The sequence below is a fragment of the Tympanuchus pallidicinctus genome, unplaced genomic scaffold, assembly GCF_026119805.1.
Source record: "Tympanuchus pallidicinctus isolate F22 unplaced genomic scaffold, pur_lepc_1.0 scaffold32, whole genome shotgun sequence".
Lineage (NCBI taxonomy): Eukaryota > Metazoa > Chordata > Aves > Galliformes > Phasianidae > Tympanuchus > Tympanuchus pallidicinctus.
Genome location: NW_026294750.1, coordinates 2,050,507 through 2,065,233, shown reverse-complemented (window position 1 = coordinate 2,065,233; position 14,727 = coordinate 2,050,507). Strand labels below are relative to the sequence as shown.

The 14,727-nt window shown below is 48.1% G+C and overlaps 1 protein-coding gene and 1 long non-coding RNA gene across 3 annotated transcripts in view; both read right to left on the bottom strand.

Moving 5' to 3' along the window:
• Positions 1-14,727, bottom strand: part of LOC128088029 (uncharacterized) — a 140,606-nt gene that overhangs the window by 95,855 nt on the left and 30,024 nt on the right. The window lies entirely within an intron of this gene.
• Positions 1-14,727, bottom strand: part of KCND3 (potassium voltage-gated channel subfamily D member 3) — a 93,571-nt gene that overhangs the window by 74,691 nt on the left and 4,153 nt on the right. For both annotated transcript variants that reach the window (XM_052698096.1, XM_052698095.1), the window contains exon 2: positions 12,839-14,001. In XM_052698096.1, coding sequence (XP_052554056.1) covers positions 12,839-13,947 — 1,109 coding nt within the window. In that variant the 5' untranslated portion in view covers positions 13,948-14,001. The remainder of the gene's footprint in view (positions 1-12,838; positions 14,002-14,727) is intronic.

Below are 14,727 nucleotides of genomic sequence, written 5' to 3'. Positions count from 1 at the left end.
AAGATTTTCAAGTGCCCTGTCTTTCAAAGTGTGGTATGAATTCCTGGAACACTGTTCTTGTTTTGCAGAGAACGAAGCACCTGTAGCTTGCCTTTTGTTTTTCTTGACCCCTGTGCAATTCTGTGTTTCTCTAAAAGAGACAGAAACAGCACGCTGGTTTCAACTGACCATAGATTTGTGCCTCTGCTTTTCAAAGGGTCTTGAAAGTGGGAGCACTGAGCAGAATTGGGATGTGGAGAGTAATGCTGAGTATCCCAGGTACCCTTATCTGCCCCTCCTTGGAGGTGCACAAGGCCCTGGGCAGCCTGAGCTGGGGGGCAGCCAACCTATGGCAGGGATGGGGCTGTGGGCTTTGTGCTCCCTTCCAACCCAAGCCATGTGATATTGCCAGAAGAGCTTTTGTCAGTGGTGATGGCAAGGAAGACCAGTGAGAAGGTGCTGGAGTGATGCTAACAAGTGGCAGGACTCCTTGGTGTCCCATTGCTGCCACAAGAGCAGGGAACTGTGTTTTGTGATTTGTATGGATGTTCAGTGGTCCGCTCACTTGGATTCTACATCTGTCAAATGGAGATGCCAGTGTTTGCATAGGAGGGCAGCGCTGCAATTAACGTTTGTAGTGTGTTCTGACTGCCTTAACGAAGCTGCAGATACGCTGTGAAAACTCAGTTCAGTTCAGCTGCCTCTTTTCTTTGTTATTAGCCCATGGGAGGTCTGTGTGCTGCAGCAGGCCCCTGCTGTTGCATTTGGTGCAGAAGGCAGCAGTGTGCACCCCAGCTCCATTTCCCTACGTGTGCTGAGCAGTTCTGCAAATGGCACAGGGGCGCCTAACGGCTGTAATTAAACAGATTGACCTTTCCATGCACAGGCTGGAGAGGAGAAAGGTACTAGAGAAGATGGATTGAAAAGTGAATGAGATGCCAAAGGAAATCTCTTTTACTCATCCCATGTGTCAATAGCGAGCTGGGAGAGCATCAGTCTCTGCAGCCTGAGTCACAGCTGAGGCACAGGCTGTGCCTATGGGATCTTCTTTGTGCCCATCTTCCAGTGCAGCCCATCAGACACAGGTCTGTCTGACAGCACGCACAGAACTCCTCCTCAATCACACAAAGCTTTGAGCACCTACTAAGGGAAGTGATGAGCTTTGCTGGGAGAGGTCAGGCTGGGTTCTGCTACGTCCCTTCTCAGGGCTTTGTGTGAGGGGTTTTGTTTTCTACCACTCACAGCTGCATCTTTTGCAAGAGGAATGTTATTCTCTGCCATATACAAGTGGTAATGTTTTAAAATAATTCTGCACTGGTAAAAACTGAACCCAGCTATTGCTGGGTAACTTCTCAGTGAGTCAGGCCTTCAGTCTTTTATTTTATGGTTATCTTCTATCACAGATTTATATAGTGGTGTGATTGCTTTTCACATGCAGAATCCTCACGAATCTTTTCATCCCTGCTCAACCTGATTTTCACGGGACTTCAACTGCAGATCTTAAATGTCCTTAGAGCCCACTGTATGCACTGGGCTCTGGGCTGCAACTTCAGCTCACTTGATTTCTTCTCCTCGGCATGTTTCCATAGAAAGGGCATGAAATTCACCCCTGTGCTGTAGAAGTGCTCGTGGCATTGTCTCCAGCTATTCCATTACACGTCCTGCATGTAATTGCTTAACAGTGACAGTCGTCTTGTGGTTTTTTATGAACCAGTGACAGATCCATCCAAGGAAAAAATACACAGTGCTGATGATTAGGCAGAGTGATTGCTGTTAAATTCCAAGGCTGGACCCCGTCCACTCCTCCACTGCCGAAGGAGATGATTTGTTGTGTTTCTGTCATTGCTTCTGGCTCTGGGAGCAGCACAGCACGGCATCACGCAGGGAAAGCCCTTCCATTAGCGGAAGAGTTGGTTGGGCTTTTTGTTGGTTTATCTCCTCCTGTGAGGGACGTCAGTTGTTTGCCACAATACATAGTGTTATGCTGTTTTAGTTTCATCGATTGTGCCTGGGCTTAACAGAACAGGGTGGAAAACTGCGTTTAGAAGATGAGTGGAAAAACAGACCTAGAGGCTGCGTTGCACCTTAGATGGCAAACTGACCCCTGTGGTTGCATTTTGTTACGCTGAGTATCTAGGCTATATTTTGTAGGCCAGGCTTTGCTAAAAACCCTATTAGAACAAGAAACCCACGAACACTTTGACAAGGAGCATATAGTAAAACCCAAATCCTTACATTACGCTGCAGTGGAAGGGGACTGCTTTGCTACCATGGAACATTTTGCATACAGTTGGGCAGTGTTTGGCATTGAGTCTATTCATTCCACCTCAGTGCACTTCTGGGTAGAATTCCCAACTGCCTGAGGCACAACCGAGTTTTCCTTCTGCAGCAGGAAGGTGCTTTGCTGTTTCTTTACCTGCACCACGGTAAGAGGAGGCTGTCCATTCCTTATTTATGGTATTTCATCATTAAATCCTAACTTTGCTTCTGAGAAGGCAGCACATTTTGCTAACTCATGTTTTGTCTTCCCTTAAGGAGCAGGAAAACACAGACCTGCAGAGCATCTTTTATTCTACCATCCATAACTCTGTGAGATTTAAAAAAAAAAAAAGTTTTCCCCCCGTTTTCTCCTTTCATCTGTAAGAAGAGATGAAGCTCTTTGATATTTTATTTAGACCCCATCGTGCGTCGGGAGCGAGCCTTGGAGCTGTTTGTGGATGGGCTTCCTGCAGGGCCACCCTACTGCCATGCATCTCCTGCACAGTCCCCCACATCCCAGTCTCACAGAGCTTTGGGCACCGACGTTTTTCACTGCAAACATTTCCTGCTGCAGGTAAAGCACTGCACACACGTGTTCAGACAAATGCCCTTTCTCTGACTGTGATGATGCAGCGGGCGGATTTGATTTATTGTGCAGACAAGTGCTCTAGGTAGAAGTGCTGTCTGCCCACACTGTTTTGATATTGCCAGGGAAGCAGTTATTAATGGCTACAAACAAATCCTATCCAACTTAGCCACAGTGCTTCCAGTGCCTGGAGCTGAAATCTCTGCTCCTCACAGGATGCCCACAGGTGAAGGTGGGTGAGGAGCAGCTCAGGACCCAGAGCCCCCCTTGCTGCGACAGCTGTCCCATAGCAGCACTGCACATCTCAGCCTCCCCCACTCAAACCCTCCTTTCCCATTCCACCCCGCTCCTTTTTCCTCGCTGGGACCCTGCAATGGAGGCACATCGAGGAGCGCTGAGATCAGAGTGGGCAGAGCCATTAAAGAATTATTGACACAGATGAGATTGCAGGAGGAAAGCTGTCAATAAAGAGGCCCCAGAAGGCAGCGTGTGGCCACGGGCTGTCTGTGCAGCAGCAAGGGAGGATCTGTGCTGGACACAGCTAACGAGGAGGCTGCAGACGCCTCGTTTGTTTCTGACAAAAAATGAATCATAAAAGCTGCTGAAATTCATTTTCAGTTCACAGTACATTTGGTGCCAGACTTTCATGCTGCAATCACGCAAATATATACTGACACGTACAAGTGAGCTGTGAGCATGTTTATTTACCCTGTGATGTGCACTTGAGGGCATGCATGCATAGGTTTAAATATATTTAAGGGCGAACACCTGTTCCCTCCCTCAGAATCCTTCATCTCCCACCAAAGCAGCGATTGGTTCTTAGTGCAGAGTTTGGATATTCTCCCCTTTTCCCCCCTTCAGATGCACCCCAGCTCTGCTCAGAGTTGCACACACATAGGATGGGCAGTGGCAGAGTGTGAGTGCAGCACAGCTATGGGAGCAGAACTGTTCTAACAGCCCTTCGTATCTGCTGAAAGCCTTCTGCTGGCCAAGAAAAAAACCAGTAAAAATAAATATGAGTGTTACTATATAGAAGACAACATTAAGATTTAAAGCTTTTTCTTTCAACATCTGTAGATGTAGCCTCCTTTACTGAAATCTCATTTTTCTCCCTTCTTTTCCAGTCTGGCAGAATTGAACGTTATGGAAAGCTGTGTGTGGGTATGTGATGGACTGCTGCTCACACAGCGGGTATTTGGACTCCCACTTCTCTGGGCAGTGAATTGCCCACAAGATCTGTCACAGGACTGCGTGGGCAGTCGGGTTTCCTTTGTGCCATTTGTCCAGACCTCTCCTTTCTGTCTGATCTGATGAGAAAGATCCATTCCAGGAGTATTTGTTCATAGAAGTGCAGAATGGCTGTGGTTGGAGAGGAGCTCTGTTGGCTACCCAGCCTGGCAGTTATTAATGTCTACAATACCCCAAGGGCTGCACCAAAGCAAGGGTGTTGGGACACTTGTGTTAGAACTAGCCGTGTTAGTGCACATCCTTGTGCACTGAATTTGTAAAGAACGATCAAACCTGGAAAACAGCAGCTACCATTTGTTGCTTTTCCGATCCATCAATTTAAATGGTTATTTTCTACCCACCAAGAAGCAAGAAACAAAGCACTGCAACTTTGTCCACACCTCCAGGAAGAACCTGACGTGACAGCAGCTTTGCTCTGGAGCTACAGATATGTTTTCTGTCTGTAATAGGAGGTTGCTGTTTACCTACATTTTATCTGTTCAGAAGGCTTTCCCTAGACTAGAAATCAAGCTTGTTCAATAGAGCTCATTAGGTAATGAGCTTATTCACTAAGCTCATTAGTAGGGGAATTCATCCCGCTCAGCCCTCTGCAGCCCAAATCTTGTCTCCCTCAGCCCAGCTTACTGCTCGTTTGACCCTTAGCAAGAGAAGTGACTTTTACCTAATTTGATCTGTTTTGCATATTTTCATTCAACAACTGCCTTGCTGAATGACTGTTTCTATTATTTAATCTGGCCTGCTATTCCTCTGCAGCAGGAAAATATCTACAAGGGCTGAAGTCTCTGTGCACAACGTGCCAAGGAGAGAATATCATGCCAGCTCATTTCAAGAACTGAAGCCGAGCGTCTGACTCAGCAGGACTCATCCTGTTCCATGATGGATGCTCCCTGGATGGAGGAACAGACGGTGGGGCAGATGCAAGTAGGCAGGAGAAGGAAAAGAGGCACGAGTAGAAGTTGTGATTGCCTCCTGTGAGCCCTTGATTGCCCATCTGCACGCAATGGTGTGGCCGTGCAGGGAGCTTTAGAGACACACAGGCAGCAGAAGAAAGGGCTTTCGTATTGTGGTTCATTATGCAGAGATCAGAGAGCAGGTCTGAAAAGGGGGATCTCTCACGGGGTGGGAGATGGGCTGCTACATCTTCCTGAACAACGGCACAGCTGAGACGTGTGGCAGTGAAGGAGGTGTGTTGGCAACTGTGCTCCATTGGTTCATGCTCAGAGTGCTACGTTTTAGCCCTGTTTCTACTCAATCAGACACCAATTATTGGAAAAAGGCTCTCACGGTGTCAGAGTTTGTTGGATGGACAACGGCCTCCTTCTGCCTTCCATCTGAAGAAGCAGAAAAAAGCAGTTGGAGTTCTTCTTTAATACTGATGACAACAGGTCAAGCCAATACTGAAGCCTCAAAAGACGATAAAATAAGGTTACAATGAGAATGAATTCTGAGCACAGGGAAAGGATAAAAGTTTGTTTGTGCCCCAGCAGCTGTGTGGCTCAGAGGGAGCTGAGCTGCGGAGTGAAGGACGCAGTGCCCTGCGCATACCTGGGGTGTTCAGTTTGGGCCAGTCCTGGTCCAGTGCATGGACTGAACGCCCGTGGGCAGTAAGAACACATCAGGCATGTTCTCTCAGCTGCCTTCCAGCCGTGTTTCTCCAGAAGGAATGCTGCAGGGCAGCTCTGGAGCTGTGCTATGAGCCAGGCAGCGGGATGGGATGATGGAGAGTTTGCTTTCGGAGTGCACTGCTGATCCAAGCAGAGGCACTGATGGAGACGGGCTCCAGGAGAAGGCAGCTCAGAGCAGCTCTTTCCTTGCAGCTCTCCCTTCAAAGAGAGCTCTCTTCTGCCAAGCATTAGGCTACGAGAATAGTGATATCCTTTCCAATTGAAAAATAATGCGTTATTTTTGTCCTCACCGTGGTGACTAATTAATATTTAAGGAGGATGAGTCCTTTGTGCTGCTGCTCCTACAAAAACAGAGAAAAAGTGTGTCCTGTTGATGACATGTTGTGCACAAATTACGCACCAGAAGAGCGTACTGACGTGGAAGTGAGAACTGTGGCAACAGGGTGGAAAAACAAGAAGGATAAAGTAATAGTAAAAGTGTTTTCCTTTGTACGGAGAAGAAATAAAGGGGCTGTCAGGCTGTGGGGGGAAACCTTGTTATCTCAAAGCTGTGCATTTAAACCTTAAAGGCTGAAAGCAAATGGGAATTTATCATCTGCTGTTTTCACATCTGATGCGAAACCCCGTATCCACAGGCAAAAGAGGAACAGCAGCAATTTGTGTCTCTTAGAGGGAGTCACATGCACAGAAGGAATAAAGCAATAAGATCATGAAAAATAATTATCTGCACAAAAAAGCTGAGGGTATTTCAGCGCGCTGAGGACGTGCTGTCGGGCCAACAGCAGCTGCCAAAAGCCAACCTGACAGCTTCCACTGCTGCAAGGCAGCATCTTGGGCAGTGCAGGACTGGGCTGGCTGCTGGGGTCTCGTCTTTGTTACTGGGGGGGTCTCCTGGCACCACTGCACTCTGAGCTCAGCTCTGTTTGAGCTCAGCTTTCAGGGGCGCGTGGCCCCATTCTGCAGGGCTGCTCTCTGCGGAAGCAAACAATCCTTCTCAAGGGCTTCACAGCAGCCAAATTTCGCAAAGTCCTGAAGGCAAAACGCTCGGGCTGATGTGTGTTTTAATTCTGTTGCAGATGGCAGGCCGAGATGAAAGCAGCAGGCTGCCCCGGGCGCTGCGCTCGGTTCCTCTCCCCAAGTCTCGTGGCACAGAGCAGCTCTGCATCGCTGCCCACCTCAGCACCGTGCTTTCAGATGTGTTTGTAGGGGAACGGACCCCACATACAGCACTGAGCAGCAGCGTGCAGCCCAGACCCAAACCCCACAGCCAGACCCAAACCCCACAGCCCACACGGACATCCCCAGTGTAAAGCCAGGAGAAGAGATAGAAGTCACTAACGAGTGAGAGAAGGAAAGGGCCAGATGTTGCAGCATCATTCCTCAGGCTGCAAACTAAAACGAAAAGCCAGGAAAGATCTGCACCTTTTAAAGAGGTAATGAATTGTTTCCTCCTCTGGCAAGCAGCAATTTGACTTGCCACATACCTCCGAGTAATTTCCCAGCAGGTTTTAATGTTGGAACAATGGCATTCTGCTAGATATTGATTTTAAAATAACTCTTCCACCCTTACTTGTAACCTGAAGAGGTGAATTACAGCCCTTGAATGTGCTCTAACGTAGTGCTGGTAAATGGTGGAACTGACAGTGGCTGTCTGGGAAAGCCATGGGGCTGAGCCCTGCCCGGGGCAGCCAGCAAAGCTGGGACAGGATTGGCACAGAGCAACCCTCGGTGTAAGGCACAGAGCAGCTGCCAGGCTGAGCCCTCTGCTCCTGGAGCTTATGCTGCATTAAGCACATCCAAACCTGCTCTGTCCTCCGGTAGCAGCACAGCATCTCTGTCCCTGGGTACCTTCATGCAGATGGGCACAGTGGCAGGGATGCAGAGCCCAGCATCGCAGCAGTGCAGCACCAAATTCCGCACCTCTCTGATGGTCCTGCAGCTCTCTGTGCCCGTGCAGCAATGCACGCCGAGAGCAGATTTTGACTGCGTGGATGTAATCAGCTAAGAGATGTAATTCGTTTTGGCTAATTTGTTGCAGGCCTTTAACTTCCCTTCCCCTTTCACCGCCTTCATACTGACGGTGGCTACTCTGTCCCCTATTTTCAGCTGATTGCTGTAAACTAATTACTTTTACTGGGTCAGCGCTGTTATGAAATTATCATTTTATGAGACTAAAAATAACTCAGATCCGAATCAGCAAGCCAATCACTTCCCTTCATCTCCAGCGAAAATACAATGCTCTCCGCAGCCTGCGTCTCTCAGGCACTCGCTGTGCTGCCGGCTGGGGAGGGAAGCAGGAATGAGGAGCTGCGAAAGCTTCCTCAGCTCAGTTGCTATAGATGCATCTCTGCCAAGGTTCCCATTGGTAAGCACAGTAGTCATGTTGTGGTTTCAGGCAGCACCGTTACTCAGCATCATTCAAAATAATGTCCTTCTCGCGCGAGTTTGCCTTGATGGAAAGTTATTTGCCCTTGCCCATTAGAAATGGGGTGTTTGCATGTGTGTGCAATCATGACAAGTAACCAGAGCCACGAAAAGCCCAAGGACAGAGACATTCCCATTTTTCAGGGTTGGTTTTTTTTTTTTTTGAGTGAAAATCCAATGAATTCCACTTGCGACAAGAATGAATAAGGGCATTTTAATACTTCTGCTGAATGCAAATAGCTCAAAAATGAGATGCTTGCTTGAGATTTGCATCAAGGCAGAGAAGGAAAAGGTTCTGTCTCTGATTCTGATACAGAGATGTTCCGTGCAGCGTCTGTAAATCCATTAGGGGAAGAAAATTGATACACACTTCATATAAGGTGAACCTGGAGTCAGGAGAATGAAAGCTCAAGCAAATGACTTCTTAGTGTAGCTCCATCAATTCATTGTCTTATTGGGCTTTCTGTATATTAAATTCAAGCTGCTCCCTGGCCTGGGGGCAGAAGAATTGTTGCCCGTAGGAAATGGGGAGAGTGATGATGTGCTGGCAACTCGCTTTACAAAGGACATGTCCCACAGCTCATCCATCTTCCCCCTGACGATGGCAGATATGCAAAGCAGCATTTCTATTGGAGCAATATTTCTGATTCCACTTACTGAGGAGGTGACACACGCCATACGATGAGCTGAGCTCTGTGGAGCAGCCAGCATGGCAGCGCTGCAGGGCTGATTTATGGCTTCCATGACTTTGCAAACTCCACCCGGGTCGCATGAAGGAGGGTGAATGAGGGTTGCTATCGGTCTATGGGCCCCGGGGCCACGCATGGAGCAGTGCTGCACAGATCCCCATCACGCAGTGCTGGCAGCCCTGCAGTTGCTCAGCGCTCAGCCAGGCCGTGCTGCTCAGCCGGCAGCGCTGCAAGTTTCACATCCTGTTCCCCTGTTTACATCTCATCCCATTCCTTCCTTCCCCAAAATTGAATACCAGTGAAAAAGAAAGCCCAAGAAATCAACGAAACAAATAACAAGATGGTTGATTACTGACGGCTCTCTCTCACTTCTCATCCCCATGATTTGCAGGACTTCGGGCTCCAGCTGGGTAACATCAGGACAGTGGAGCAGCCCCCAAGCCTGAGCCCAGCCCCCCCAGCACTCAGGATCTGTGCACTGCTCCCAGCCCCCCCAGCACTCAGGGATTCCCCTCCTTGCTGCAGAGCGGGCTGCAGCCGTGGCAAGGCCATTGCATCTGCTGTATGACTTCCCCAAGCTGATGTGGCTCCTTGAACAAACTCTGCAGATACGGTTCTGCTGTCCCAGCACAGTGACCAGCACAGCCAAACCCAAAGGGACAGAACAGACCCCATGGGGACAGGTGTGGGAAGGGGGATTTGCAGCCACACTGTGCTCACAGACACTGCCTGGGAGGCTGAACATACTGCTGCTGTCAGGTGAAAGGAAAACAGCCATAAACAGCAAAGGGAAACATGACATGGGCAGAAGCAGAGCAGGCTGCAGAGGTGGGGTCCGGCACCGCATCCCTGTTTGTCACACTGGGGCACTGGGATGTGGGGTCAGCCCCTGCAGAAGCAAACCCCAGTTAAAAGTAGATGGAAACAATGCACTGGTAGCAAAGTGACACGATTTATGATAATTAAAGTGTCTCAGTGTGGGTGTAAAGCTGAGGGCCATTGCATATGAAGTGAGTTAAAAGCAAGAGGGGGCACAAATGCAGGCAGATTAGAGGATGAGTGCTGCAGGGTGAGGGGCAGCCGCTGCCCCCAGAGGAAAGTGCTGCTGTGGATAGGATAGCTGGCCTTGAGTTAATTTTGAACAGTTGATTCAGTGATTCAGATTGATTTGAGATGCACCTAAGAGTAATGCTTTCATTATAAAACCTCCTGAGCAAAATTTAACTCGTGCTAAATTAAAACAGCCTCTGTTAAAGCGGGGCTGATGAGCACAGCAGAGGGCTCAGAGATGCAGGGTCAGTATAATTTAATTCCTTTGCTTTGTTTCCCATCTCAGAAAAGCTGCTGTACCTCCCTCCCTGCGCTGCTGATTTTCTTGCTGTTGCTTTTGTGCCTTTTGCTCAGAGGAAAAACCCCTTTTGGAAAATCCTTTATCATGGTTGTGCACCAGGCTGTGCACGGAGGCCGGCTCTCACAAATGGCGACGACTTCCTTGCTTCCAACTGAACAAATTTAATTTACTCCAGCAAATATCTGGCTTAGATTTGTTATTTTAATTATTAACGTTAGTCAACTGGAACATCTGTTAATGCTTTCCTAGTGCTAGCCTGGGTTTTCTTTGTCAGTAAACTTTCCCTTTGTATAAAAGAGGCTTGGAAACACGGGAAAAGTTGTCCTCCACATTGCAAATCACATTGCCACAAGCAAAGATATTACAGTGCCAGGGAAATGTCCATTATCCGTTTAAGTCTCAGGGTTCAAAAGAAGAAATCTATACACGTGTGTATATTTGGCTTAAAAGCTATGGCACTGTATATTTCCTGTTTCAAATACTGGCTAAAGCAGATGATATTGGGATGCTCTGAGCAGTGCTGGGATGGCAGCAGCTGACAGGCAACTGCTTGGAGAGGCGAAGTGAGATGGAATAAGAAGTATGTTAGGAACTCCGGCTGCTGGCAACCGCTGTGAGATGGGAATTGCCAGCGCTCTCATTAGTAACGAGATCCTTCCAAACATTGCTAAGTGATTTCTGAAGAGAGAGAGATGGACTGTGGTGTGAAAATGCCAGGAAGATGGGAATGACGTGGGGCCAAAGTCTTGTTTCTGCAGCTGGCTGATTTCGATGCTGTAGAGCTGCCCTGGGTGAGGGGCTGGCGGCGGGCTCCAAGGAGGTCTGCATGGCACATAGCATCAACCTGTCTGCCTGGGATTTGCCTAGGATTCCCAGGGTTTGGGAAGCCAGCAGGGAGGGTTTGGTTTTGCACTGCACAGCAATGTGTCAGAGCCATGTGTGGGGCAGGCAGGTGTTGGCATTTCTCTGCAGGAGCTGCCCGGATTTCAGAGTGCCTTACAAGTCTGTGCTAAAGGCAGCAATCTCAGCTGGCACATGTTTGCCAGAGACACCTATTTTAATTAAAATCCAGCAACAGGAAGCCCCAAATCAGTAACACGCCAAGTGTAAGCTTTAAGGCTTTGATAGCATGTTATCAGTCCCTTTCCAATGAACGCTTACAAAGCTATGCTTAAACTCCTGGGTGTTTTTAATTCTTGTCGACTCATTTAAAGCACTCATTCATCCATAATTTCTATGATTGCAACAGATTGAGGACACTTTCAAGTCCTCAGGAGCACTCTGTTTTGTCACCTATGTGTTCAGAGAGGAAGGGAAAGGGAACAAGACCAAGCACCGATGGGAGCAGAGCATTAACTGCACTCTGCAGCACTTTCTGCATGGCTTTTACCAGCAACTTTTGTTCCCAAGCAAAACTGAGCGTTTCCTCGACCCCAACTTTCCTATGACAAAGATGGAAAGGACATCCATGTGAACACACACGTGTCTGCAGACAGAAGGATGGGTGCAGTTATATGGAACGGCAACGAGACTGCCTTTTGGTGACTGTGACAAACATTGCCATTCTCACTTACTGAAGAATTCAGACTGCCAGTTGTCATCAGATTCTGTGCCTTTCTGACAGCTGAATTACGATTTCAATAATTTACAAGAGCCATTGTGAGCCTGTCCATGCTTAATAGGCACAGAGAAGTGTTTAAAATCACAAGCAGCTTAGAGGAAAAAGTGGTGACCATATTACAAGAGTGAGGGTTGTCTACATCTGAGCATTAAACCCTGTGAGCTCTTCAGTGGGAAAACTCTTTGCAAAGTAATGACAAACGTTGTGTGTCCTGATGGGTGGCATTAAGAGATGATTGCCTACTTTCTTTTTACATAACCCCATCAGGGTGAGGGCTCGGCCATTCTGACAAAGGCTTTTGTTCAGGGAGACAGAAGCTCAAATCTATAATCTCAGTAGAAATATCTGTAAGGGGGAAATGAAATAGAAGGGAAAAAACTGCACCCTCCAGGCTAGGTTTCCTTTGCTTTGATTATTCCATTACCTCTGCACCTGTCCATAGCAGTGTTTGAAGTTCTAACACAGCGTAAGCCAATTACTTTTTCAACTCATCACTAAACACAGACAAGAAGCCCATTTCTTGCTAAACCAAGTGAGAAAAAATCCCACGGAACGTGTCCTGGAGTGACACTGAGTGACTTCAGGAGCGCAGCATCCCATAATAACCATTTGAATTCGGCACATCTGTAACTCCTGGCACACCAAACAAAGAAACTGTGACCAACGTTGTGAAAAGAGTCAAAATATACATCAGAGATTGTGTGTAAAATCCACGGCTCAAATGAATGTCTGAAAAAAACCCGAGCACTACCTGCCAACTTCCTTCCACTTCTCTCTCCTGCAGAATGAGAGCAAATCAGCACCTACTGCTCCACAGATTGCTTCTCCTGCGTTCATTTACCATTGTGCCAAGCATTTGTCAAGTGGGTTCAAGTGCTTTTTCTGTTTCATACATGTAAACACGAATTCCAGAAGTTATCAGGCAAAGAACAATCGAGTCTTTAACACTTCTATTCCCTTTTCCAACATGCATCCAGAAAACTGCTTAGGAGCAACTAAGTCTTGCTTCTGCTACATGCTTGCAGGCTGCGGAGTAAAAGAAAAAGTAATACTCACCCAAGTGTTGTCATGGTTACAATAGTGTACCAAAAGGAAGCAGGAATACTGGTGAATTTGCTTGCTGAGGACCCTTTCTCTGCATAAAACATCACAGTAGCAAAGATGATAATTGCCATAGTGAGGGAAAAGAGGAGAAAGCCAAGCTCAGAGGCACAGCTCTTCAAAGTGTAGCCCAAGATTCGTAAGCCTTGGGAATGGCGAGAGAACTTGAAAATCCTGAAAACCCTAAAAACCCTTAGAGTCACAAAGGCTCCGCTGACATCCTCGTTGTTGGTCATCACCAAACCAATGTAGTATGGCATGATGGCCACCACGTCAATGATGCTCATCACGCTTCTGATGAACCTGTAGCGACTTGGGGCCGCGAAGAGTCTCAACAGGTACTCGACTGTGAAAATCATCACGCAAGCCGTGTCCAAGCAAAAGAAAGCCACAGCGTATCTCTCCCCACATGGAAGCTCCTTGTTCCCCGGCACCGTGCCGCAAGGGACAGTTTCCACGACATTGGTGATCACAGAGACGGCAATAAAGAAACCGGTGACGTAGTAAAAGACTAAGGCTAAGGTGCTGGTGTGGGGGTTCTCGAAGGCTCGCCACATGGTCTGCCGGAAGCTCAGGGATGGCATGGACCCTTCCTGGTTGTTTTCTGAGTCGTTGTCGTCCATCAGCCGCTCTGCGTTTTCCCTCTTTCTGTCTTTGTACTCTTCGTAGCAGCAGTCCCCAATGATTTCAGGGAGGATCCCGTAGAAGGCAAGCTCTTCATCGTAGGCAGAGATGCACTCGTACCTGGGATAGTGCAGCTTGCCAGTTCTATAAAAATTTAAGATGCACCTGAAGACCTCGGGGTCCCGGTCGAAGAAGTACTCCTTGGTGTCTTCATTGAAGAAGAACTCCTTCTCCGTGCTGCCCAGCAGAGTGTCCGGGTACCTCTCGAGTGTAGTCCTCCAGGTCTGGAAACGCCTGCCGCTCACGTTGAGAATGATCAGCTCGTCCTGCCTCTTGTTCTTCTCTGTCGGAGCCAACGGCATGGGACAGTTGGCCACTGGCATCCATCCTATGGCAGCTGCCCTGGCAAAGGGCAGCCACGCAGCCACCCCTGCAGCCATGGTGCCCCTGGCCGTGTTACTGGAGGGGATGGGTAGCAGTCAGATCAGCTCCATCTGAAAGGCAGAGCAGATAAAAGCACAGCACAAAATCAGTCAGAGTTTCTCCATCGTGCTCAAGAGCTGGATCAGAATGGGTGCAAGAACTTCAAACGGCCGGCTTGCCCTCATCTCCTGGATGAAGAGGATGTTAAAGGAGATACAACTCGGCGAGGTTATGGCATTATTATGGATTGAAATTTTGAATAGCAAATGATTCCTCATTAAAAGCTCTTTAAAAGCAGCATAAACACAGTAATTTATATTTGCTTCCTTACAAACAAAACTAATCCAGAATTCCCCAGGTGTAAGTCTCGCGCTCATCCATTTAACTACAGCTGTCAAGAAGGAGCTGGGAGTGCCAGTGAAATCAGCCTGCAGTTCACCCAGCAAAACTGCATGCCATGAAGAGCCACGACTGGGCTGAGCTGGGCTTCCAGGTGTCAGAATCATAGAATCATAGAGTCATAGAATGGCCTGTGATGAAAAGGACCACAGTGTTCATGTCATTTCAACCCCCTGCTGTGTGCAGGTCACCAACCAGCAGCCCAGGCTGCCCAGAGCCACATCCAGCCTGGCCTTGAATGCCTGCAGGGATGGGGCATCCACAGCCTCCTTGGGCAACCTGTTCCACCTCTCTGGTTTTCATTCATTTTCTTCCACCCTTAATTAAGGACCTGGGCTCAGCAGGAGTTTTTTGCCTGTCTCTTGGATTTAGAGGTGTGTTTTACTGAACTGAAATAC